Here is a 25,740-nt window from a genome sequence, read left to right on the forward strand (position 1 = left end):
ACTATCAGTCATTTTGAATATGCTGATTCTGAGCAGGACTTATGGACCGGGACGGATTTTATTGGCTGGTCAAAACACCAGAAGAAAATACTGTGAATGACATTACATGACTCAGGAAATCGGTCCAGAGCCCTCAAAACGAAAATGAAGACACATAAGGGTTCAAGGTTGAGCACATCCTTACCCCCAGGTAAATGTAGGGAGTCCTAAAGGGACCCTCTCTTTATTTAAGATTAAAAAAAACAAAATACACGTTTGATTTGTAAAGTGCAAATCCTGTGCATGGATCTTTTTAAGGCTTTGTCTGGATCTCTGGATCCTCCCAGGATTCTAGGATGGCAGGATGACCTACATATCATAAAATAACAACAAACAAATAAATTGGCAGGTCATAGACCAGACCCTGAGGCTAACTGCCATTGTGCAAGTCAAGCGCAATGGGGTTGGCTGTCCGTAGTGGGTTGGGTAGAGGCCTGGCTTCCAGCCAGACCCTGTGGCCAGCCCTGGTGTGTATGGCCAAAGGGCATTTGCAGGTTTGGGCACAGGCCTTGGCCTCTGGCCAGGCCCAACTGCACATATGGGCATGAGCAGTTGGGGATGGTTGCCCACAGACGGTCGGTTACAGGGTCTTCAGCCAATCCCTCCAAACATGTCTTTTGGCCATGTATAACAATGGGTGGCTGCTGGGCAAAGATGAACAAGTAACTTACCTTTGGTAATGTTCTTTCCGGTGAATACTCAATCTCACTGCATCTTAGGCTATCCCGCAAAAGTCAGACAGGATTCAGAGATTTTCCAGCATGTTGCTAGGTGGTGTCACGCGGCTCTGTGCTGGTTCGATTTCTCCTCTGAAGTGACAGAGTGGAGCTGCATATAAGGACCCCCCTCCCCACGCCCTGACGTAAGTTTCTTGTCTTATTCTTTCTCATGCCTTCAGGTGTGGAGAGTTAGCCAACTGTATTCAAAAGCTGTCAAGTGCTAACCTGAGAACTTTTTAGGGTAAAAAATTGACCATTCCATTGAATGGGGAGGTGGGAAGGCAGTGAGGAATCTAGACAGATTAAGCATCAGAAGGAGCATTACCAAAGCTAACTGGTTCTTCAGATGGATATGTCTAACTGCAGATTCCTCACCTTAGAATAGATACCAAAGCATTATCTCCACAGTGGACGGTATCTAGTGTAGACTCAAACCAAAAAAGTCTTGCAGAACTGAGTGGGTGACATGGCGTCGCCGCGGGACGTGGCTGTCAGTGCAGTAAAGCTCCTCACACTAATCTAGTGGTAGCAGCTTTAGCCATTGTGGAATGGGCTCTGTAAAGAAATGGCTCCCTGTTGCAGTTACCCCCCACTTTTTGGCTGATACTGATGCTGACTTGACTGAGAAGTGTGCTAGGACTCTGCTAACCAGGTCCCAGCACCAGTGTTCTTTCACCTAAAATGTACCATTGTCTCCACAATTGGCACAACCCTGGCACCCAGGTAAGTCCCTTGTAACTGGTACCCCTGGTACCAAGGGCCCTGATGCCAGGGAAGGTCTCTAAGGGCTGCAGCATGTCTTATGCCACCCTAGGGACCCCTCACTCAGCACAGACACACTGCTTGCCAGCTTGTGTGTGCTGGTGGGGAGAAAATGACTAAGTCGACATGGCACTCCCCTCAGGGTGCCATGCCAACCTCACACTGCCTGTGGCATAGGTAAGTCACCCCTCTAGCAGGCCTTACAGCCCTAAGGCAGGGTGCACTATACCACAGGTGAGGGCATAGGTGCATGAGCACTATGCCCCTACAGTGTCTAAGCCAAACCTTAGACATTGTAAGTGCAGGGTAGCCATAAGAGTATATGGTCTGGGAGTCTGTCAAAAACGAACTCCACAGCTCCATAATGGCTACACTGAATACTGGGAAGTTTAGTATCAAACTTCTCAGAATAATAAACCCACACTGATGCCAGTGTTGGATTTATTAAAAAATGCACACAGAGGGCATCTTAGAGATGCCCACTGTATTTTACCCAATTGTTCAGTGCAGGACTGACTGGTCTCTGCCAGCCTGCTGCTGAGAGACGAGTTTCTGACCCCATGCGGTGAGAGCCTTTGTGCTCTCTGAGGACAGAAACAAAGCCTGCTCTGGGTGGAGGTGCTTCACACCTTCCCCCCTGCAGGAACTGTAACACCTAGCAGTGAGCTTCAAAGGCTCAAGCTTTGTGTTACAATGCCCCAGGGCACTCCAGCTAGTGGAGATGCCCGCCCCCTGGACACAGCCCCCACTTTTGGCGGCAAGTCCAGGATAGATAATGAGAAAAACAAGGAGGAGTCACTGGCCAGTCAGGACAGCCCCTAAGGTGTCCTGAGCTGAAGTGACTCTGACTATTAGAAATCCTCCATCTTGCAGATGGAGGATTCCCCCAATAGGGATAGGAATGTGACCCCCTCCCCTTGGGAGGAGGCACAAAGAGGGTGTACCCACCCTCAGGGCTAGTAGCCATTGGCTACTAACCTTCCAGACCTAAACACGCCCTTAAATTTAGTATTTAAGAGCTCCCCTGAACCTAGGAACTCAGATTCCTGCAACCTAAGAAGAAGAGGACTGCTGAGCTGAAAAACCCTGCAGAGAAGACGGAGACACCAACTGCCTTGGCCCCAGCTCTACCGGCCTGTCTCCCCCTTCGGAAGAAAACTGCTCCAGCGACGCTTTCCCCAGGACCAGCGACCTCTGAATCCTCAGAGGACTGCCCTGCTCTAAAAAGACCAAGAAACTCCCGAGAACAGCGGCCCTGTTCACCCAAGACTGCAACTTTGTTTCTAAAGGAGCAACTTAAAGGCAACAGCGTTTCCCGCCAGAAGCGTGAGACTTGCAACCCTGCACCCGGCAACCCAGACTTGACTGGTGGAGAAACAACACTTCAGGGAGGACCCTCCGGCGACTCAGAGACTGTGAGTAACCAAAGTTGTCCCCCCTGAGCCCCCACAGCGACGCCTGCAGAGGGAATCCCGAGGCTCCCCCTGACCGCGACTGCCTGACTCTAAGATCACGACGCCTGGAAAAGACCCTGCACCCGCAGCCCCCAGGACCTGAAGGATCGGAACTCCAGTGCAGGAGTGACCCCCAGAAGGCCCTGTCCCTTGCCCAGGTGGTGGCTACCCCGAGGACCCCCCCCTTGTCTGCCTGCATCGCTGAAGAGACCCCTTGGTCTCCCATTGATTCCTATTACAAACCCGACGTGTGTTTGCACACTGCACCCGGCCGCCCCCGTGCTGCTGAGGGTGTACTTCCTGTGCTAACTTGTGTCCCCCCGGTGCCCTACAAAACCCCCCTGGTCTGCCCTCCGAAGACGCGGGTACTTACCTGCTGGCAGACTGGAACCGGGGCACCCCCTTCTCCATTGAAGCCTATGCGTTTTGGGCACCACTTTGAACTCTGCACCTGACCAGCTCTGAGCTGCTGGTGTGGTAACTTTGGGGTTGCTCTGAACCCCCAACGGTGGGCTACCTTGGACCCAAACTGGAACCCCATAGGTGGTTTACTTACCTACAAAAACTAACAAATACTTACCTCCCCTAGTAACTGTGAAAATTGCACTGTGTCTAGTTTTAAAATAGCAATATGTGTTTTATTTGAAAAGTATATATGCTATTGTGATTATTCAAAGTTCCTAAAGTACTTACATGCAATACCTTTCAAATGAGATATTACATGAAGAATTTGAACCTGTGGTTCTTAAAATAAACTAAGAAAATATATTTTTCTATAACAAAAACCTATTGGCCTGGATTTGTCTCTGAGTGTGTGTTCCTCATTTATTGCCTGTGTGTATGTACAACAAATGCTTAACACTACTCCTTTGAAAAGCCTACTGCTCGACCACACTACCACAAAATAGAGCATTAGTATTATCTCTTTTTGCCACTATCTTACCTCTAAGGGGAACCTTTGGACTCTGTGCATACTATTCCTTACTTTGAAATAGTGCATACAGAGCCAACTTCCTACAGGCTCTCAGACCTTTTTGAGGGCTGCTTCTTTGGCACTGCATATTAGATCTTAATATAGGGGACTGTATCTTGACAAGTCACTCTCCTGCATAGTCTTCCCTTTCTTTGCTCCCAAGAACCCCACAAAAAAGCTGCTTGTCCACTCTATGATCCTCGGTACATTCTATGCAAAAGCTCAAAGTACCTTTGGGGTCCAACAGATTGTGCCCCTCTTATTTCGAAGGGAGAGAGGAAGTAAAGGATCGTGGTAGAGTCATGATTGGCCAACATGGAAAGGACTCAAAACTTTAGGTAGGGTTGCTGTGTTCCTCAGCACAAAGTTGTCTGGGAAAAAGGTGGTGTAAGGAGTTTGCATTGAGGGTGTCTGTAGCTCAGTCCCACAATGAGCTGATGTAAATCACAATAAAAAGGACTGTCTTCAAGGTCAAGAGACAGAGTGAGCGGTTATGCATCAACTTGAAGGCTTTCACATAAGAATTGTGAAGGTCAAGTTAAAATCCCACTGCAGCATTCAAATGGCTTGGGAGGAAATGTGTGCCAAAACTTTAATAAATCTCACAACAACAGGTGATCCAAACAAGGACAATTGGTCCAGCAAACTTGGAAAGGCCAAATGATACTGTAATTAACATTATAAAGTGCTCACTGAAAGGACTTGCTAGGCTAAAGACAGAAGGATACGCAGCAGCTTTGCCTATGAGCGTGGTCTGTATTCCACGCACTTCATCGGGTCACAAATTTTCCCCAGCTTCAAACTTGAATGGATTTAGTGGAGGGGCACGTTGGCGCAGGTATGAGATCCACCACCTCAGTCAGCAAATCAAACAGTCAATTGCCACTGCTCAATGTACATTGATGGGGGTGTAAAGTGGGTAGATTCAGCTGGAGGACCCTACCATGCTGCTGAGACAGAAGATGTGTGCAAAGCAGAAGTCTGATAGGAGGATAAATACTGCTGCTCAGAAGTACTGGCTACCACACTCCAGGCCCAATCCAGGCCATCAAGATGCCTTGAGCTCAGACGTTCTTGATCTTCATAAATTTGGGGCAGGAGAGGGAAGTAAGGGAACACAGAGTCGTCTTGTTTCTTTCCAGCAGGGCTGTCTCCCCTAGCTAGCACTCTTGCCGAAACCCTTTGCCGACATTGTGTGTTCTCAACCATGGCAATAAGATATAGCCAAGGTTCACCCCACTGTTGGAAGACAGTCAGTGCCACTTAGTGCTGTAAGCAGTACTCGTGGTCTACCGGTCTACCATCTGCTTAGTTTGTCTGTTCTGGCATTCAGGGACCCGGGCAGGGGTAGGCGACCAAAAGGATAGCCTGGAACTGCAGCCACCTCCTAAGATGTAAAGCCTCATGGCACAGGACCAAAGAATTCCATCTGTTCTTATGCTGCAGTACTACATGACATGGCATGGTGGTGTCTGTGAGAACATGCACCAGTCTCCACTTGATGGATGGCAGTAAGTCCTTCAGGGCCAGACAAATGGCCCACAGTTTCAAAAGACTGATGTAGAGCCAGCCAACCACTGGAGAGCAGAGTACTCTGTTGACCATGTCACCCAGATGACCCCAACCAAGCGGTGAAGCATCCACCACCACTGTTAACTTTGGACTGGGAAAGGAAAGTGGCCTGACGCAGGACAAACTGCAGTCAGTCATTACTGCAGATCTTGAGGTTGTTCCACCAACATCTGGACTGTGTCAGAAAGTGGGCCTTGATGCAGAGTCTACTGAGACTTCCAGTTCCACTGTAGTGCAGGCATGTGTCATGGCGTGGTTGACAAGGCGCCTGAAACACTGGGATCAATCAATCAGGCATTTATAAAGTGCATCTTACCACCAGGCAGGTTTCAAGGTGCCGGAGGAGAGGAGGGGGGGGGGGGGGGGGGGGCTTGAGTGCAGATCAGTTGAAAAGCCAAGTCTTGAGGTCCTTCCTGAGGGATAATAGACCAAAATGTCCTGCACTTCTTGCTGCAGACGGAAAGTTCTCACCTCAACGTATCCAGAATTTCCCTGGTGAATAGAAGCCTTTGAGAGGGAATCAGGTGGCACTTTGGCTCAGATATAGTGAACTCAAACATGACAAAAGGTCTGCCGTCATCCACGTCTGATTGCAGCATGCCAATCTTCAGCTGCGAGTCATCAAGGGATGGAAAGAGAAACTATGGACCTCTGAAGATGGGCAGCAACCCATGCCTTCACCTTTGTGAACACTAGAAGGACACTAGTGAATTAGAAGCGAAGCGCCGCAAACTGAAAATGCTCCTGGCCCACAGTGAACCACAGGTAAAGACCTTGGGACTGGAGGACCAAGAAAATGGAAATGCACGTCCTGCAAATTCAAGGACACCATCCAGTCACCAAGCTCCAGATCAGATATCATCTGATCCAATGTAAACATTCTGAATCTGGCCTTCCATAGGAGGGCATTGAGGGGGACAGAGGTATAAAATAAGCCTGAGTCCCCCGCCCCCCCCCCCCCCACCCCCCCATCCTTGTTCAAAATGACAAAACAGCGAGAGAAACAACCAACCCCTTTCTTCAAGTCCAGTGCCCTTCTCTATGGCCCCTTTGTAGAGCCACAGGGGTACATCCTGTAGCAAGATGGGCAGGTGCTTTTCTGAAATTTTGCTGGTGAAAAGCTATTGAGTAGGAAGGAAAGAAAGAAACAGTGGAGCCTTTTTAAAGTTATTTGCAAGACCCATTTCTCAGATGTGATGCGCTGCCAAAGGGGAAGTATGTGTTAGACCCTGCCTCCGAATGAGTTGGCTTGCACCCCTCAGGGCCAACTAAAGCAGTTTGCTGGCATTTGTAGCAGGGGAGGACGACGAGATGGAAGAATGTTGCCTGCAGGATCCACATCTGCGACACCAAAAGGACAGGCCTGTCTGTTGCATCTCTGGTTGGGAAGGCAGTATACCTATACAGCTGCCTGCTGATATAGCACCTAAAGTTCTGAAACTGGTGCAGAAATTGTTTAGCAGGGGCCAATGGCCCAAAGGAAGCACAGTACCCTCTCTTGTCTTTCAATTGTTCCAAAGCAGAGTCTGCCTTCTCATTGAAAAGGGTGGACCTGTCAATGGGCATGTCCAGTAGTGAAGCGTGCACATCGCTGGTGAACCTAGTGGACCTCACATAGGCATGTTGAAGGACCACAGTGGTACCACCCACCCTCCCAAGGTAATCCATGGTATCCAAACCTGTGCAGATAACATATTTGTCCACATACTGCCCATTATGTATTGTCTGGGTCAAAGAAGCTTTAATATCTTCCAAACTGTCAGCAAAATAGCATGGGTGTAGCAGCCCTACAGACAGATTGTATTTACTGACTGAAATACGAAACTGGCTGAAAAAAAAATTGCCAGTGGATCTACAGGACTGGTGGGAAATGAATTAGGATTCACTTTGCTAGTTGAGGCCAGTACAATGCTCTTTAGAGAGGAATGCTTGATGAGAAAATCCAGGTCACCAGGAACCGCTCTGGCCACCTGCCTGTTCATAGGTGTTAAGGACATGGTTTCCAACAGGTAGCCATGATGGTGTCTGTGAGGCATCATTAAATGGAAGTAAGGACTTAGATGTTTCTGATCTTGGCTAGCTATCTGTTAAAAATATTTATTTTAGCCTGAATGGGGGCAGCTGTAACTAGCATCTTGGCTGCCCTTCAAAACACCACTGTGAACAAGGCCCTGGGAAGAGTCAAGGTCCATATCAGGTGAGGTGAAAAGCCCACTAGTATTATGCACATCAAGTTACAAGATATCAGTTTAATGAGGTGGGAACAAGCCATCCCCCCTCACAATCCTCATCGTTAATTTTCTGGGGTGCATCCTGCTCTGGCACAGGGTCTGAGTCAGAATCAAAAAGATAAAGGAGCCTCTGTTGATAGCTGTGACCTGGTAGAGGGATAGGCTTAGGAGTCAGGCTACATTGACACGAGGTTGAGCATTTGTAATTTTGTAGAGCAATATCGGTCGAGCTCAGACCAATGTCGGTTCAGAGTCCGACAAGGGCATTGGCACCTGATCATCTTCCAGTGCTGGTGGCATCGGCAACTGGCATAGATTGTGAGGCTGGAGTGGAAGAAGTCTATCAGATTTATTCCGGGCCTGATAACAGGTTTCAAGGGAACAGACGGTGCCATGGAGGAACCAGTCAGCAGTAATCTGACCGGAGGCCTGCAGTTCCTTTTGGCCTGAAGGCACAACAAGCATACTGGACTCTTTGAAGGCCTCCCACTGCAGCAGGGGGGAACACTGGCCTGGAAAACATGGGACCAGCTGAGGAACCAGCTCAGTGACTGGCGCCCTAAACTTACATCTGGATGGCCTTGCACCTTATCCTTTGAGTCATAGAGGAGGATGGGGTCCAGTGTGGTTTCACCTTTTAGGCTTGTGTTTGGACTTTGATGTGCAACAGTTGCAGGAGCAGCCTTATGGCCAGGATCAAGTCCAAACCCATCATTTCAATTAAGAGGGGGGGGGGGGGAATCCAAATGACGGCCCCAACTTTTTTTGTGGTCAGCAACAAATAGCTTTGCTTCTCGGTCTCAAATCAAAATCAGGTGTGTGAAGCAGCACTTATCACACAACCCACAAGGACAGGGACCTAAGACATATCTCTTGCTGATATGAGACTGACACCACCTTTCTGCAGTTGCAGTACGGCTTGACCCTTATCTAGTCTGATGGGGACATTATTCCCTGACACACTGAAAGGTTTGTAAGTTGTTCTGACAAATGTGGGAGAGGTGCTCTGGATTCACATCAGAAGGTGCAGAAAGAAAAGATCTGATATTAGTGAAAAAGCGTGGGATTATATGAGGCTCTGCTCTGTCACTAAGGATTGGAATCTGATAAGAACTATCCACCAGAAAACCTTTTAGAATGAGATTCGAACAATCCAACAAAGTCACACTTCCATTATAATGTTTATATAATTATTTCTGGCAGTTATAGTGATGCCCAGAGGGAGGACAACTATCAAATTGGCATGCAGGGTTTGAGCAGTCCCAATAGACAATATCGTAAAAATGTTAATATGTTTGATTACATACATATTTTATAAAACATTTATAAAAATTTAACTTATTGATCAGATAACTTACTGTTAAAATAGCGTAAATTAGTATACTTTGATTTGCTTTCAGTAAAAACAAAAAAGCTACAAATCTGAAAAGTTACTGATTTACCAAATGAGGATTTGATGGTAATAATGGTGATAACTGTCCAACCTATGTAAATTGTTTGCTGGTGCCGGCGTGGAATTGAAGCAGCTAGAATGTGCATTTCTCATTATACATACTTCTTGGACTGATTTAGGTTTTTGAACGCTTTGTTTCACCCAGAATCCAAGAAAGATGTGGGAATGCAACAGACATAACAATGTGTTGAAGCTGTACTGTCATTAGTGAATGAGGTCATGTGGTTTCTACCGTAAAATGCTCCCTTGGGTGCTGAGAAAGGTGACAGTTTGTTATGCAGATCTCAGAAGTACAGCGATACAACAGAGTTTGAAGCATTATGCACAACGTTATGTCCATAATAAAACTAACAATTTTCTAAAAAACAAAAACAAAAAACAAAAAAATGTGTAATCCTACAAGGATAACCACTGTGAATATATATCTGCAGTCTAAGGAAAAAAATATGATTGCTTATGTGCAGAATAGGTAATAATTTATCATTACATAAAAGTCAGTCAAATATTCATGTTTGTGTGACGCCACACTTCTTTCTAGACCACGAGGAACTCCTTCAACTTCTTACTCATTAATGATTAGATATAATTAAGTATATTGGTTTCAAGAATAGTTTGTTGGATAGGCACCTTTAAAATAATTAGTAATGTTTTAGACTGGATCAGACCTTAGAAGACTGCAAAGGTTAATAAAATATGCAAATATGTTATTACTCTTGGCTCTTTCTTTGTAATACCACGTGAGTGTGCATAGTTTCTTAATTTTCTTTGCAGTCCAACAGAAGGCCTGCTAAGATCACACCCATAGGTTTACTAATGGGAGCATAATTATCTCTGTATAGAAAACTAATTTAAAGCTATTTCACATATCACCGAAGATGCATAGTTTTTCCACATCACAAACCTTTATTGGAAGGTCCACATATGTTTTTCATAAATAGAGTCTAGTACTTCATGCACTAAGTTTGTTTGCAAATCTCTAAATGTTTGTGCCATGTGCTCTGCCGGCAAGTCTGATAAGCAACGGTTTCCACATAATGTTTGGCTTCATTGGAGTTTCAAGTTATCAATCTTTTAACACAAAGATAAATAGCCTTCATGGCTTGTCCCAGTCTAAGAGTATGAGACCCACTAAAGAACTATCACATACGATCCCAGAAATAATTGATGTCTCGCCAAACCCTACTAACGCCCTTGGGGAGGAAGGGGGGTGACAAAAAAAAAAAAAAAAATCTCTTCTTGGTAACATGGCTAATAAAGACAAAATGCATATTGCACACACCTTTACAATTTCATCTGGAAGTACGTGTACAATAACCCGTTGATCTTGGTAGTCTTAGGCATGTGGAGATGTCTAAAATGGAATTACAGTTTTATTTTTAAATGATGACCAAACAGACAGGCTTGTGAGGCCTGGAAAGCATCTGATTACAAACATTAGAAATGCACCGTGACACTACCACGCCACCAACCTTGTCTATATTATCAGAAATAGTTACTAATAATGTAAATTGAAAACGTTAAGCTTGAAAGTCTAATACACTTACCAAATGTAATCCTCCTCTTCTTGGAAGTAAAAATATTATTGATCCACTCATCTTAATGCAACTCTAATGGGTTTAGAATGTAAGCAATGTCTCAGATAATAAATCCCTTCTATATTGTTCTTTGGAAGTGCAATATAATTTGCTTAGTTTTCACCACACTGCAAACTAGGTTTACAAGTTTAAACATACGACAAAAATGTCTAAAGCAGTCAAAAGCTTTGGAGCGGTAACTGCCCCAGTATAATTTAAAACATGTATAACAAGAACCATTGCAATTTTTGTCAACAAGAACTGTTCAATAAAGAATTGTGGTTACAAATATCCTTCTGAGAACTCAACAAACATTGGCAAAACCTGTAGGTCTGGTGTTTGTTGTCAGTATTTTGGTACTGCTTGTTTTGTCATTGTTTTTGTAAAGAACAAGTCACTTACAGTGAGCAATTGTTACGATTGGCTACTCTAACTGCAAATTCTTGGCTCTGCAATGAGACTAACACCCCAGAAGTGACGGAGCAGAGACCCATGTAAGAGCCACCACTGTGCAGTGACATCAGTTTCTTTGAACTCTTCCCTCCGTTGTAGGTGACAATGTGCTGATCTCCCTTTTTAGACAAAGAGGCCACGCCTAAGAACAGGTAGATAGGGGAAGTAAGGAATCTGCGATTAGATAGTGTACCCACCAGGAAGAGTTCTACTAAAAAGGAGTAAAATTGTTCCTCTTATGGATATCTCCAACTATAGATTCTTCATCTTTATAATAGATACCACAGCACTGCTTCCCATAGGTGGAGGGTATGGAGACTGGACTCAGACTGAAATGTCCTTAAGAACTGAGCTGGTGAAGTGATTTTCCAGCTGGACCATAAGGCAGTAGTGTTTCATGAATATATGCATTGACACCCACATGAAAGCCTGTTAGGTACTGAGAACATACACCTCTGTCTCCAGGGCTATAGCAGCAGTCCTAGCCCTGGTGAAATGCACCGACAGGCCTTCAGGGGGCTGCTTGTTAGCCAGTGCATAGCAGATTTCGATCCAGGGTGCATCCATTTTAACAAGGTCCTGTTTTACACTGCTTTGCCCTTTTTTAATCACCTGAAATTTCCACAAACAGCTGATAGTCTACCTGCTCTTTCTTTGTGAGGTTGATGTAAAAGCTAAACTCTCTTTTTTGGGGGGTGGGGGGGGAGGTGTTTCTCTTCCTCCTTTAAGAGGTCAAACGGAGCAAAGAATTCTTGCAGAGTGACAGATCGGTCAACGTGAAACCATCATAACTTTCAGATGGAATGCTGTCTGTATTCATAACACTATAAGGACAAGGTGGAGTAGAGCAGTTCTGACAGAGCCTTCAGTTCATTCAGGTAGCAAAAAGGAAGGACGTTTTCAGAGTAAGGAGCAACAAGAAACAGCTATGCCTCGGCTCAAATTGCTTCCACATAAATGTTAACACCAGATTACGGTCCCGCTGACGCATCACAAATGCCTAGAGAGAAATCCCAGGTGTCAAACCTTTTAGGGAACATGCCAGAACTAGTGATTTAAACAACAGCTGGTCAGTTAAACCCAGGAAGGCTCAAAGGGCTAACAATGAAACTTTCATTGGGCCCACCGCAAGTCCTTGCAGGGCCAACGAAAGAACAAACAAAAGGACATCATAAAGTTTAGCTTTCAAGGTATCTGTGTTTCAAGCACCACACAAGAAAGTTGTCTTAGCACCCCACATAGACTTTGTAGAAAGGTGTGAAGCAACAGAGATGACAAACATTGTGGTTGACAAGTCAAATATATTTAGCTGCTGCCGCTCCATCTCAATGCATTGAGGTGTAACTTGTGGAGACTCAGACGTATGCCCCTGCCCCTTTGCTGAGATAGGAGGTCCTCTCGAATTGGAAACCTGAGCAGAGGATAAATACTCGAGCAAAGGCGCATGGGATACCACATTCTCCTGGATCTGCCTGGGATATGGGAAAGACTTGGGTCAGTCTGACTAGGTTTTCCTCAGAACTCAAGGCAGGAGAGGTAGCAGAATAAAGTGGTCAAGAGTTCTTTGTTCCAGCCAGAATGAGTTACCTAATGAGCGCTTTAGAGGAACCTCAAAACATGCAGAATTGATGCCACTGCAAGCACTCAATAGTGGTGGATAGGTCTAGCCAGGGCATGCCTAATTGAAGACTCTCCATGCCACCTCAGGATGGAGACACCGCTAGTGTTCGCCTAGATGACTCGTGCTCAGCTCCTCTGCTCCGACATTCAGGGAAATCAATAGTCTGTTGGTAACTCAGATTCTGTTGATCCAGCTATCTCCAGAAGAATGACAGGAATATGGAAATATGCACCCAGCAAGTGCAAGGACACCATTCAGTCTACCGGTTCGAGAGCTGAAAGGATCTGGGCCAGTGTGAGCACTTTAATGTATCCTTTCATAGAAAGGCATTCAATGATCTAAGGTCTACAACAGGCGTGAGGACACCTTCCTTCCTTCTTTAGGACATCACTCCTAAATCCAGGACCAGCTCAATTCCAACTTTGGAGTTCAAAAAGATTGTCCTAGTGTATTAAAATTCCAGAGTGTTCTTCCAAAGGGCATTCTGGTGTGGGGGAAGATGGAGAGGGGTAAAAGTAAAGGTCAGGCATAATAATTTTGGATGATATATAAGACACATAGGTCCAACAGGATGGATCTCCAGCTTGGGAGGAAACATTGGATCCAGCCTCCTATCCACCCAGGATGGGTCACCGAGGTCAAATTAAAGTAGTGAGGAAACCAGGGCAGCAGGAGAGGATGAGTTGTAGGAATGCCATCTGTGCTGACATGCACAGATTCTGGTGCTGCCACTCACACAGACTCAAAAGGAGTGGGTTGGCTGCAGTAAAATAGGTTGTGAGGGTTGGAACTGTCTATTAGTTGGCTCTCTGGAGAAGCAGCTGAATTTCTTTAACAAGGAGAGGATTTGTTTTGCTTATGTGGATAATGTAAGATCTCCTGCTGTGGTGTGGTTGTCAGTTAATCATTCCAGCATAGAATCAGACTTCTGCTTTAATAGCTGGGAGCCATCACAGGGCATATCTATGAAAAAACACACTTGCAAGCAGGGTTGGACTGGGACAGAAAAGAGGCCTGGGCACTGAAATAAAGGTGGCCCCGTTAATTAAATATCAAAAGAAAGTGGCCCATGTTTGCAAAATGGGGTAGTTTTGACCTTGTAAAGACACACTTTGCAAGAATTTTGCAAAATATTTTAACTGCATGGATCTGAGCTTGCTGCAGGCAATGTTTGTTTTATTATCTGAGAAAACAGTTAAAAAAAATAAATTAAAAAAAATAATAATCGCACCAACAGATCATAAAACGGGGCCATAAACAGCTTGAATTTTTTTTTTTTTTAAAAGAGCATTTGCAATGCCATAGGTCTCACATTTGCTTGAGTTCGAGCTATTGGCATTGTAAATTCATAACTGGACTTTTGCCACATAAATTGGTCAACCCTGCCACAAAATTGTCTCTTCCTGTCGTATAACTAGTGGCTTTACATTTAACTAAATAACTTCCATTTACCTTCTTCCTCTTGCTACAGCAAAAAATGAAAATGTTGCCATTTAGCATTCTAATTTAAATCTGCCATGCTAATTACAATAGAATACCACTTTCACCTCCCCACCATCAGAGTTGATGGATGGCTAACACAACTTCACAAAAAAGGAAAAAACAGCCACAGAGGAGAAAAACTAGAAGAGTCACCAAACACATCAAGAGTGCTGAAACAGTCACTGTGTAATAAGGATATTAAGTTGGCCTGAATCGTTTGCATAACTGTAATAAAGAGTGATTATTAAAGCATACAATTGTCACATAAACCTCTCTCAGAAATAAAAGTTTGGCATTAGACTGTAATGCTCGAAACAGCCCTAGAGGGGGCCATAACAAAAATATAATTTAAGAAACATGTTTATTTAACCATATTGTTAGCCCCTAGCGGGCATAAGCCCATGAAAAAAACAGGAGAGAGTAATGTAGAGTGCAACCCTATACTTAGTCCCCAGAGGGCGTTTTTAGGCCAGCAGGCATAATGCAAAGATATTACAAACAAGGGCTTTAAACAAAACTTCTTCCAGCTGTATAACAAATGTTCTAGCCACTAGAAAGCTTAAGACACTGAATGGTTGAAGGGTTTATTATTTTGGACTCCCCACGAATCTAGTGTGGGGACCCAGAGATGATGTAGGCAGAAAGAGCGTTTTGAAGGTGGTCCCACTGTCCTGGGACCAGTGCAGGCTGAGTTAAGAGCAAAAATGTTTGGTAAAAATAATGCCCTGCAAAGTATTATGGGGCATGTTTTTGTGCCACGCTCGTTGACTGCAATGCTCAAAATAGCCCCTAGAGGATGCCACAAAAATAGCATTCGCAAGAAACATGGTCATGTAATCCTACAGACAGCCTTTAGAGCATAGCCAAATGAAAAAACAAAAGAATGGAAGAAAGCAATGTAACCATATATGTAGCCCCTAGAGAACAGTGCATTACACATTTTCAAGACTTGCAGGCCTATTGCAATGATATTACAAAGAAAGCCCATAAAACATTAACTTATCCCAGGTATAAAATAAACGTTCCAGCCATGAAAAAGGCTTAAAAAGATAATAAATAGGGGTAGAGGTTATTATTTTGGAGTCCCACACTAACAGTATGGGGACCCAGAGATGATGTAGATAGAAAGAACAAATTGTGAGCAATGTTTTGAAGGTGGTCCCACTGTCCTAGAACCACCACAGGCTGAGTTTTGAGAAACAATGTTTTGCAAAAGTAATGTCCTGCAAAGCAATATGGGGCGATTTTCCTGAGGGCAGTGAATATTGTAGTATTCTCCCCCTGTGCCATGAGAGCTGCTTTTTCTTTGAGGATTTCTGTTTTCCTAAAGCATTTAACAATTTCAAATTGGACTACTGTAAAATTATCTACACAAGACTTCTGAAACAAATTGTATGAGCTTGAGAGAGTTTGTTTCGTAAGATTGCAATAAAACATGGGGGCATGAGCCTAGGTGTCCAGGATTCAAAACAATGGAATACCTCGGACTGAACTTGAGAACACAGCCTATCTTCTTTTAAGAAAACACCTGAACAGTGAACTCTGAAGCCCTACTTGCCCAGGTGTGCATCCAAATTTAATTCCAAGGTGACAGCCCCAAGATTCTGAATAAGCCGCAGAGTACATTTACTAATCTTGTATTTCACACTATCTCGAAGTATATTCTTCTCACAGTTTAATCACACCTAACTCAGAATTAAGACACTATCACAGAGTATCCTTGCGAATCAGGCAGTTGGTATTTAATAGCTTGCGCACAACTTCTCTAAAGCCACTCGTGCAGAGCATTACAAAAGTTCAGCTTTGCCAAAATAAGAAACTATACCACTCCCAAGAGACTAATCTGCAAAAACATTTGTTCATTTTAGCCATTTATGTATGAGGTTGTTTGAAGCAATATAGCATTGACTTGGGGAGCAGTGATAGAGCAGCGTTCAGTATACAAACAAGCATTCACATTTATGGGTCTGCAGGAAATCAGGACCCACCATAATTGCAAAATACTAGGCCTGCAACAGGAGATACCACAGTTTGGAAGGTCGAAGTATAGACTATTTTCACTGTTATCCCTGCTCTTCGGTACTGTGGCTGATTCTCCGAAAGCCAGTGCCTGTTGTGGTAAACCAAAATGTATTCCTGACATGTGTCATACAGCCTCTCAGAATAGCTTCAAATCCTATTGGTTTTGGCTGTGACATGGTTCCTAGGCACACAGTGAAAGCATCTGGAAATAATTGTAAAAAGGACAACAGAGCAGAAGGCATGGTAAAATGAACTGGTCAGCATGCAGGAGTGGGGCTTATATGTAGCTCACCTTCCTCCCGGAGATGGTATTGATTCATTGTGTAGCCATAGGACACACCTACTTGCAAGCAAGAGCATCGCTGAAGAATTCTCCTGATTGAGCCTGAGTTATTTTAAAGGAGAGGAATCTGTGGTTGGGCGTATCATTCACGAGCATTTTCGTTGGGAGAGTGGCTATACCCTTGCTGATATATATTTACCGTTTTAAAACAAAATATATAAACACAAAAAAGGGCTCAAAAAGCAAACATTTCCAAAGCCGGCCCTGGTAGGAACTACTTTGTGTACAGATGTGCTCCTTGTGAGAAAGTAGAATGTCGTCATTCACAGTGAGGTTAGCCAATGGCTGAGTGGGCAGACCCTCCTGTGCCATGCAATACGCTTTAGTGGGTAGAAAAAAATGTAAATGACAAGAGCACTAGCTGGCTGAAGAACCTTGTAAGTGATTATACTTACATTAACTTTTAGTAAAATCAAAAGGTTTTAGCTAACACCACCCCTAAAATAACAGGGTTGTCATTCAACTGTCAAAGGAGATGTAAAAATAAGGTTATAACGGGGCGTGCCGCCCTTTCAAACGATTAAGAAGTCAGATGGCTGATGATCGAAATGTGCCCTCTGCATGGCAAACCGGTACAGTCCACTATCTTTGCTGAATACAGAATAATAGGGAATTATTCACTAAGTGCCGATCCCGTAAACCCAGTATACAATAAAGTGTTCATTGTTGAGGCAAATGTGAGTGTTTATTCTTTGATCGAAAAGTGAAAAAGAAAAGAACACGGTAAGAGCAAAACAGTTGACAATCAACTGTACCTATTTACTAACAGAAGCAGTAAGGCTTCTATTGGCTCTTACGGAGTCACGGAACAATGGTATCCTGGGCTCTTGATGGGTACTAAAAAGCCACTAAAATTGGGTGGGAGTTAGGCAGAGAGCAGCGTCCTCAGACACCTGGACCCTTGTGCTAATGAGCCAGCCGCACTAAAGATAGCTAACATTCTGTCTTCCATTTCTGACAGGTGAGGAGACTCAGGTGTGCATTCTGATCACTAGCATCTACACATTTCTTGTACTCAGGTGTATGTTTGTTTGATATCCCTATTCGTTGTACTAACGTTTGCCCCAGGAGATTATGTAAAAATGGTGCCAGAAATGTAAAATATATACCAGAAAAAAAATAAAAACACTATTTCTGCAAAATATCTCACACAAACATTCTTCTAACTTGCAATCAGGAAAAACGTTGCCTGTAGCAGTTTATGTGCAATCCTCAATTTAGATCTACTACTAACCTACACATAGTGCTGAAAGGAAAGCGCTCCATTAATTTCAGCGAACACTGGAATGTTAAATTATTTTCATAGCGCAAGGGATTACAAATTTGTCAGGGCTCAATATCTCACACATAATGCAGTAGCTAATCAAAGATTTCAAAAGTATACCCAAATACAGAGTGCAGAGATGTAGGACTTTTTAAAATGTGTGAACTGTATATATTCCTTCACGGAATACATTGGTTTACACACAATATACAGTGAGCAGGACTGAACTAAAAAAATCTGTGGCCTTTGGAATCAACGTTTCTGTAAGAACTAAAGCCTTAAACATTAATTTAAGTGAGCAACATACTGGTTTACGGTTTCAACCGAAATATCCAAGTTTACCATTTGGATTAGGAATACTTATCTAGAGAATAATTGTGTATATATGAAAAAAATCCCATAGATTCCAATTACATGAAGTAGTTTCTGAATACATTCAGTTTGGAAGAAAACCCATGTCCTAGGCGGGAAACGCCCTGAACCACAACTCCGTAACAACAAAGTCGTGGACAACAAAAGCGGAACAATGCTTTCGTTAACCACAACTTCGTTGTGCCTTAACCACGCATGTGCTGAACCACGCACATGCGTGGTTAAGACGCAGAAGAAGGGAGTCGGCTGAGGAGGACGACGCGATGAGTCAGGTAAGTGGGGCTGTTTTAGGGGCTAGGGGGTCGGGATATTTTTCGTTTTAGGGGCAGGGGTTGGGGTTTTAGTTTTAGGGGCGGGGGTTGGGGTATTTTTAGTTTGAGGGTCAGGGTGGTTTAGGGGAGGGGGTTGGGGTATTTTTTTTTTTTTTTTAGTTTTAGGGGCAGGGTGGTGGAGGTATTTTTAGTTTTAGGGGCAGGGTGGGTTGAGGTATTTTTATTTTTAGGGGAGGGGCGTTGGGGCGGTTTAGGTTTAGAGGCAGGGAGGGGTATTTTTAATTTTAGGGGCAGGTTGGGGGTCGGCTATTTTTAGTTTTTGGGGGTGGGGTGGTTTAGGTTTTAGGGGTGGGGTGGTTTTAGGGGCAGGGTGAGGGGTTGCGGTAATTTTAGGGGCAGGGCTCGGGGTAGTTTTAGGGGTGGGGTGGTTTTAGGTTTTGGGGTGGGGTAGTTTAGGTTTTAGGGATGGGGTGGGGTGGTTAAAGGGGTGGGTTGGGGGTCGGGTAATTTTAGGGGCGGGGAGTTTAGGTTTTTGGGGTAGTTTTAGGGGCAGGGGTGGTTTTAGGAGTGGGGGTTGGGGTAGTTTAGGTTTTAGGGATGGGGTGGTTTTAGGAGTGGGGGTTGGGGGGTCGGGTCGGTAATTTTAGGGGCCGGGTGGGGGTTTAGGTTTTAGGGGCGGGGGCTCAGGGTAGTTTTAGGGGCGGGGTGGTTTTAGGGGTGGGGATGGGGTACTTTAGGTTTCAGGGATGGGGTTGTTTTAGCGGCAGGGTGGGGGTTGCAGTAATTTTAGGGAAGAGGTGGGGGTTGGGGTAGTTTTAGGGGCAAGTGTGGGAGGATTGGTGTGGTTTTAGGGGAGGGGATGTGGGGGGGGGTTCGCGGTAATTTTTAGGGGTGGGGGGCCAAGTGGGACGCATGCTGGAACCATGCATGCCTATCACTAATGCCTTTACCAGGAATGCTTTTACAAAGAAAAATCGTTAAGGCATTCATGGTAAAGGCATTAGTGGTAACAACGCGGTCGTTGTTCTGACCTCGTTGTTCCAGCATGCGCTGTTCCGACATACATTCGACCCAGGCGGAAGAATCCAAGGGGATTTGCATGTTAAAAACATTTTGGGCTGCATTTTTTGATTCATGCCAATAGCTAAATCTTCCTTAACACAAGGCTGAAAACAATTAAAGACGATTTATAGCTGATCCAACTATAGATATAGAGAATGGATGGCCACTATAATTACTAATCCAGTGAAGGGAAGTGGTCTGTGAACATATGGAAGATGTTTATAATCTGCATAACTGGCAGCTGATATGTAACTTTAAACAAAAAAATAAATCGTTAAAAACAGACAAAGGAAACAATATATTTATTTTGAAAGTGTGTAGATTCTAGCTGGAGTTTCACGCTGGAGTTTTTTTTGGCCCATCCTCAACATTTCAAATAATGATGCGAGGCAGATTTAGAAACAGTACTTCGAGCTGATAAAACAATGCACAATGGTGAGGGCCAGTGGAGTTATGTGATTCTGTGGCTGCAGTGTTTATCCCCGAAGTATGAATTCAGCACATTTGCAACGACTTTCAGATTTCACAATACAAATTTTTCTCGCAAAAATGGATAAAAATAGTATTGACACGGAATGTGAAGCATAATTTGCATTTTTAATGCATAACTGAGAACTTTACTGCATAATATATTTTTTTGAGCTACAAAAATCCCACACGTTGAAACCCTGTAGAGTGGTTTGAGGGCTGTCATTATGGTCCAGAAATTCACATTTCACAGCTAAATGAGAAAATCTTGACTACAGGAAGAAACTTCTTCCATAAAACAACTAGCCTTGTTTCTTATAGAGGACTCAATGCTGCGTGGAATTGTAAGGCCACAGGAACTTACAAAAGTATTTACAAAAAGAATAAATAAATTACAAATTCAACATCAGCATATAAACGCTAAAACACAAAAATAAACTAAGTGTACAGTATAAGTACCATCTGTTGGTTTCACCTCTATGAGCATACAATTTGCAGCTGCATTCTATATATATTTTTTATTCTTCATTTGTCTGCATCCCATGAAGAAATTGTGCTTTCTTCTTTAGAATTTGACTATATGGGCATGGGAGGCAAAATGTGTTCATCCTACGTTCCTTATACGCGGCGCTACTGGAATTATGTGGCAGGGGAGCACCAAATTATAAAGCAAGAAAGGGAAGATTATGCAACATAACGTGGAACATTTTTTAATCAACCAAAATACAGAAATAAGCAACTCAGAGACTGCCAGGTAATCTATGCAATTGGCCTTCCACTGCGCACAAACATTTTTTGTTAAGATCTGCAGATTCTGGAGCAGATGATGGATTGCGTGGCAAATGCATTTTGAGTCCACACAATTTTTAGTGGCAGCTGCAAAGTTTTCAGATCTTTCTGGTACCTCAGCACCATCTCTGGATAAGCGATATTGAAGTGGTTGATGGACGAGTTAAATAGCTCCCTTGGCTAATCAAATCCAGGTATTTTTTTTATTTTGTAACCATGGAGATCCTTGGTACTGGACACTCAACGAATTAACGGTCAAGATAATGCTTAAATTTAACCGGCTCATGCCCAATGCATGCATCTTTTTAAAAACACTAATTTCTAAAAATCCACTTAATGGATACAGACCAAACCTTGCAAAGGCACTCTCGTTCTACCTTTATATCGAATTTGGTGTAATTAAATTCATCTTTTTTTTTTCCCCTGTGTTGGAGAGTAAAGATTCCTATAATAATTGAAACGGGAAATTGTACTTTTGGAAACTCTTTCTTGGTCCCAACTTCATGGTTCTGCAAAACAAATGCCATCAACAACCCTCAAGTGATGTTCTCTTTTTAAGGTTTAATGCAGATTACTTGAACAGAACACAAAGTTGTTAAGAAAACAAAAAAATGCCTTTACTGTGGAAACTCTGACCTAACCATAACAGTACTGGTTCTACTGTGTAGGAAGTTGGCTCTGTATGCACTATTTCAAAGTAAGGAATAGTATGCACAGAGTCCAAGGGTTCCCCTTAGACGCAAGATAGTGGCAAAAAGAGATAATACTAATGCTCTATTTTGTGGTAGTGTGGTCGAGCAGTAGGTTTATCAAAGGAGTAGTGTTAAGCATTTGTTGTACATACACACAGGCAATAAATGAGGAACACACACTCAGAGACAATTCCAAGCCAATAGGTTTTGTTATAGAAAAATATATTTTCTTAGTTTATTTTAAGAACAGAACCACAGGTTCAAATTCTACATGTAATATCTCATTTGAAAGGTATTGCAGGTAAGCACTTTAGGAACTTTGAATAATTACAGTAGCATATATACTTTTCACATAAAACACAAATAGCTGTTTTAAAAGTGGACACTTAGTGCAATGTTCACAGTTCCTGGGGGAGGTAAAGTATTGTTAGGTTTTGCAGGTAAGTAAACCACCTACGGGGTTAAGATTGGGGTCCAAGGTAGCCCACCGTTGGGGGTTCAGAGCAACCCCAAAGTCACCACACCAGCAGCTCAGGGCCGGTCAGGTGCAGAGTTCAAAGTGGTGCCCAAAACGCATAGGCTTCAATGAAGAGAAGGGGGTGCCCCGGTTCCAGTCTGCCAGCAGGTAAGTACCCGCGTCTTCGGAGGGAAGACCAGGGGGGTTTTGTAGGGCACCGGGGGGGACACAAGCTCACACAAAAAGTACACCCTCAGCGGCACTGGGGCGGCCGGGTGCAGTGTGCAAACACGCGTCGGGTTTCCAATGTAAATCAATGGGAGACCAAGGGGTCTCTTCAGCGATGCAGGCAGGCAAGGGGGGGGCTCCTCGGGGTAGCCACCACCTGGGCAAGGGAGAGGGCCTCCTGGGGGTCACTCCTGCACTGAAGTCCCGATCCTTCAGGTGCTGGGGGCTGCGGGTGCAGGGTCTTTTCCAGCCGTCGGGGGGAGCCTGGGGATTCCCTCTGCAGGCGTCGCTGTGGGGGCTCAGGGGGGACAACTTTGGTTACTCACAGTCTCGGAGTCGCCGGAGGGTCCTCCCTGAGGTGTTGGTTCTCCACCAGTCGAGTCGGGGTCGCCGGGTGCAGTGTTGCAAGTCTCACGCTTCTTGCGGGGATTGCAGGGGTCTTTAAATCTGCTCCTCTGAAACAAAGTTGCAGTCTTTTTGGAGCAGGTCCGCTGTCCTCGGGAGTTTCTTGTTCCTCTTGAAGCAGGGCAGTCCTCTGAGGATTCAGAGGTCGCTGGTCCTTGAGAAAGTGTCGCTGGAGCAGGTTTCTTTAGAAGGCAGGAGACAGGCCGGTAGGACTGGGGCCAAAGCAGTTGGTGTCTTCTTTCTTCTTCTGCAGGGGTTTTCAGCTCAGCAGTCTTCTTCTTCGGTAAGTTGCAGGAATCTAAATTCTTAGGTTCAGGGAGGCCCTTAAATACTAAATTTAAGGGCGTGTTTAGGTCTGGGGGGTTAGTAGCCAATGGCTACTAGCCCTGAGGGTGGGTACACCCTCTTTGTGCCTCCTCCCAAGGGTAGGGGGTCACAATCCTATCCCTATTGGGGGAATCCTCCATCTGCAAGATGGAGGATTTCTAAAAGTCTGAGTCACCTCAGCTCAGGACACCTTAGGGGCTGTCCTGACTGGCCAGTGACTCCTCCTTGTTTTTCTCATTATCTCTCCTGGACTTGCTGCCAAAAGTGGGGGCTGGGTCCAGGAGGCGGGCCTCTCCACTAGCTGGAGTGCCCTGGGGCATTGTAACACGAAGCTTGAGCCTTTGAAGCTCACTGCTAGGTGTTACAGTTCCTGCAGGGGGGAGGTGTGAAGCACCTCCACCCAGAGCAGGCTTTGTTTCTGTCCTCAGAGAGCACAAAGGCTCTCACCGCATGGGGTCAGAAACTCGTCTCTCAGCAGCAGGCTGGCACAGACCAGTCAGTCCTGCACTGAACAATTGGGTAAAATACAGGGGGTATCTCTAAGATGCCCTCTGTGTGCATTTTTTTAATAAATCCAACACTGGCATCAGTGTGGGTTTATTATTCTGAGAAGTTTGATACTAAACTTCCCAGTATTCAGTGTAGCCATTATGGAGATGTGGAGTTTGTTTTTGACAGACTCCCAGACCATATACTCTTATGGCTACCCTGCACTTACAATGTCTAAGGTTTTGCTTAGACACTGTAGGGGCATAGTGCTCATGCACCTATGCCCTCACCTGTGGTATAGTGCACCCTGCCTTAGGGCTGTAAGGCCTGCTAGAGGGGTGACTTACCTATGCCACAGGCAGTGTGAGGTTGGCATGGCACCCTGAGGGGAGTGCCATGTCGACTTAGTCATTTTCTCCCCACCAGAACACACAAGCTGGCAAGCAGTGTGTCTGTGCTGAGTGAGGGGTCCCTAGGGTGGCATAAGACATGCTGCAGCCCTTAGAGATCTTCCCTGGCATCAGGGCCCTTGGTACCAGGGGTACCAGTTACGAGGGACTTACCTGGGTGCCAGGGTTGTGCCAATTGTGGAGACAATGGTACATTTTAGGTGAAAGAACACTGGTGCTGGGGCCTGGTTAGCATGGTCCCAGCACACTTATCAGTCAAGTCAGCATCAGTATCAGGCAAAAAGTGGGGGGTAACTGCAACAGGGAGCCATTTCTTTACATACTGCCACTAGAAATTTATGATAAATAGATATGCTTATAAAGGATGAGTTCTCATTTATGCTCACTCTTACATACAGTTTTCTACTATGAGAATATGGGATGTCTACGAGCTATTCAGAGGTTAAACTTCTAAAAAAAAAAAAAAAAAAAAAACTGCCTATTATCTGTTCAGGTAATGCAACCGCATTTTGTAACGCATACTATTCCCCAGAAGCCCCTTTTATTAAATTAGTCACACAAGGGAAGCCTCTGCAGCATACTGACATAAGAATGCTCTTTAGCTACATAAACTTCTCTGTAAAGAATACAAGCACATTCCGACCACACCATTAGGTTCTTTATTGAAGAAAAAAAAAACATCTTAAACAAAAAAGCAAAACATCCCTCACCTTCAGGGTCATATGTTTGAAATACTCTCCGTGCCTGTGCTGAGGGGCCTTCAGGAGCAACAATGGTCATTTCCTATTAAAAAAAATAATAATAATAAAGCCCAACAAACAGTGAAACAGAAAATATATTTTTTAAATGCCTTCTGCATAATATAATGCTACAGCAAGCAAAAAATAAACTTGAAATAGTCATTACTTGACTATAACTATATGCAGTCTCTGTACTGTTGGAAGCCTAGGAATGGTCTTTACTATAGGGTTAAGTGATTTTCACAGTGATCTTACATCATCATAGGGATTCTCTCTAAAAATCCAATAGAGCACATTAGCAGTTGTGAAAGAACAACTACTGGTCATTAGCAATGTTTGCAGTTCTGAGAATGAGTGGACACCTTTTTAGCAACATCACTGATTGACACGTGTTTCTGCAACTGTGAATGATAACTGTACATTAAGATAAATTGGTTCATGCTAAAATCAATACACACTTAGAAAAGACTGCTGCTTTATTAGATTTATTGTGGATTTTGGAGTTTTTAGTTCGCTTTATTTTCCAACCCGGATTTCCTCTGTTGTAGTTTAATATCTCTCTCTCTCTATATCTCTCTCTCTCTCTATATCTCCCTCTCTCTCTATATCTCCCTCTCTCTATATCTCTCTCTCTCTCTATATCTCTCTCTCTCTCTATATCTCTCTCTCTCTCTCTCTCTCTCTCTATATCTCTCTCTCTCTCTATCTCTATATATATCTCTCTCTATCTCTCTCTCTCTCTATATATATATATATATATATATATATATATATATATATATATATATATATAGAGAGAGAGAGAGGAAAAAAAAAAAAAGACTGGTTACCTACTAATGATTTGAACCTTAAATTTACATATAAGATACATACACAAGCTATTGAAGTTTTGGATGTTGAGGTTACAGTTGAAGGATATACCCTACAGACCTAACTTTAGGAAGAGTACAGCGGGAAACAGTATTTTGCATGCTCGAAGCCATCACCCACCTAAGCTCAAGTGTAGTATACCGTATGGGGAATTACTTAGGGAAAAAAGAAATTGTAGTACATCTCAGTTTTTTAAA

General features: G+C 44.0%; 1 protein-coding gene across 2 annotated transcripts in view; it reads right to left on the reverse strand.

The window, feature by feature from the left end:
- Positions 1-25,740, reverse strand: part of MINDY3 (MINDY lysine 48 deubiquitinase 3) — a 190,116-nt gene that overhangs the window by 40,400 nt on the left and 123,976 nt on the right. For both annotated transcript variants that reach the window (XM_069211595.1, XM_069211594.1), the window contains exon 12: positions 24,644-24,716. In XM_069211595.1, coding sequence (XP_069067696.1) covers positions 24,644-24,716 — 73 coding nt within the window. The remainder of the gene's footprint in view (positions 1-24,643; positions 24,717-25,740) is intronic.

Source organism: Pleurodeles waltl, chromosome 10 (assembly GCF_031143425.1).
Source record: "Pleurodeles waltl isolate 20211129_DDA chromosome 10, aPleWal1.hap1.20221129, whole genome shotgun sequence".
NCBI lineage: Eukaryota > Metazoa > Chordata > Amphibia > Caudata > Salamandridae > Pleurodeles > Pleurodeles waltl.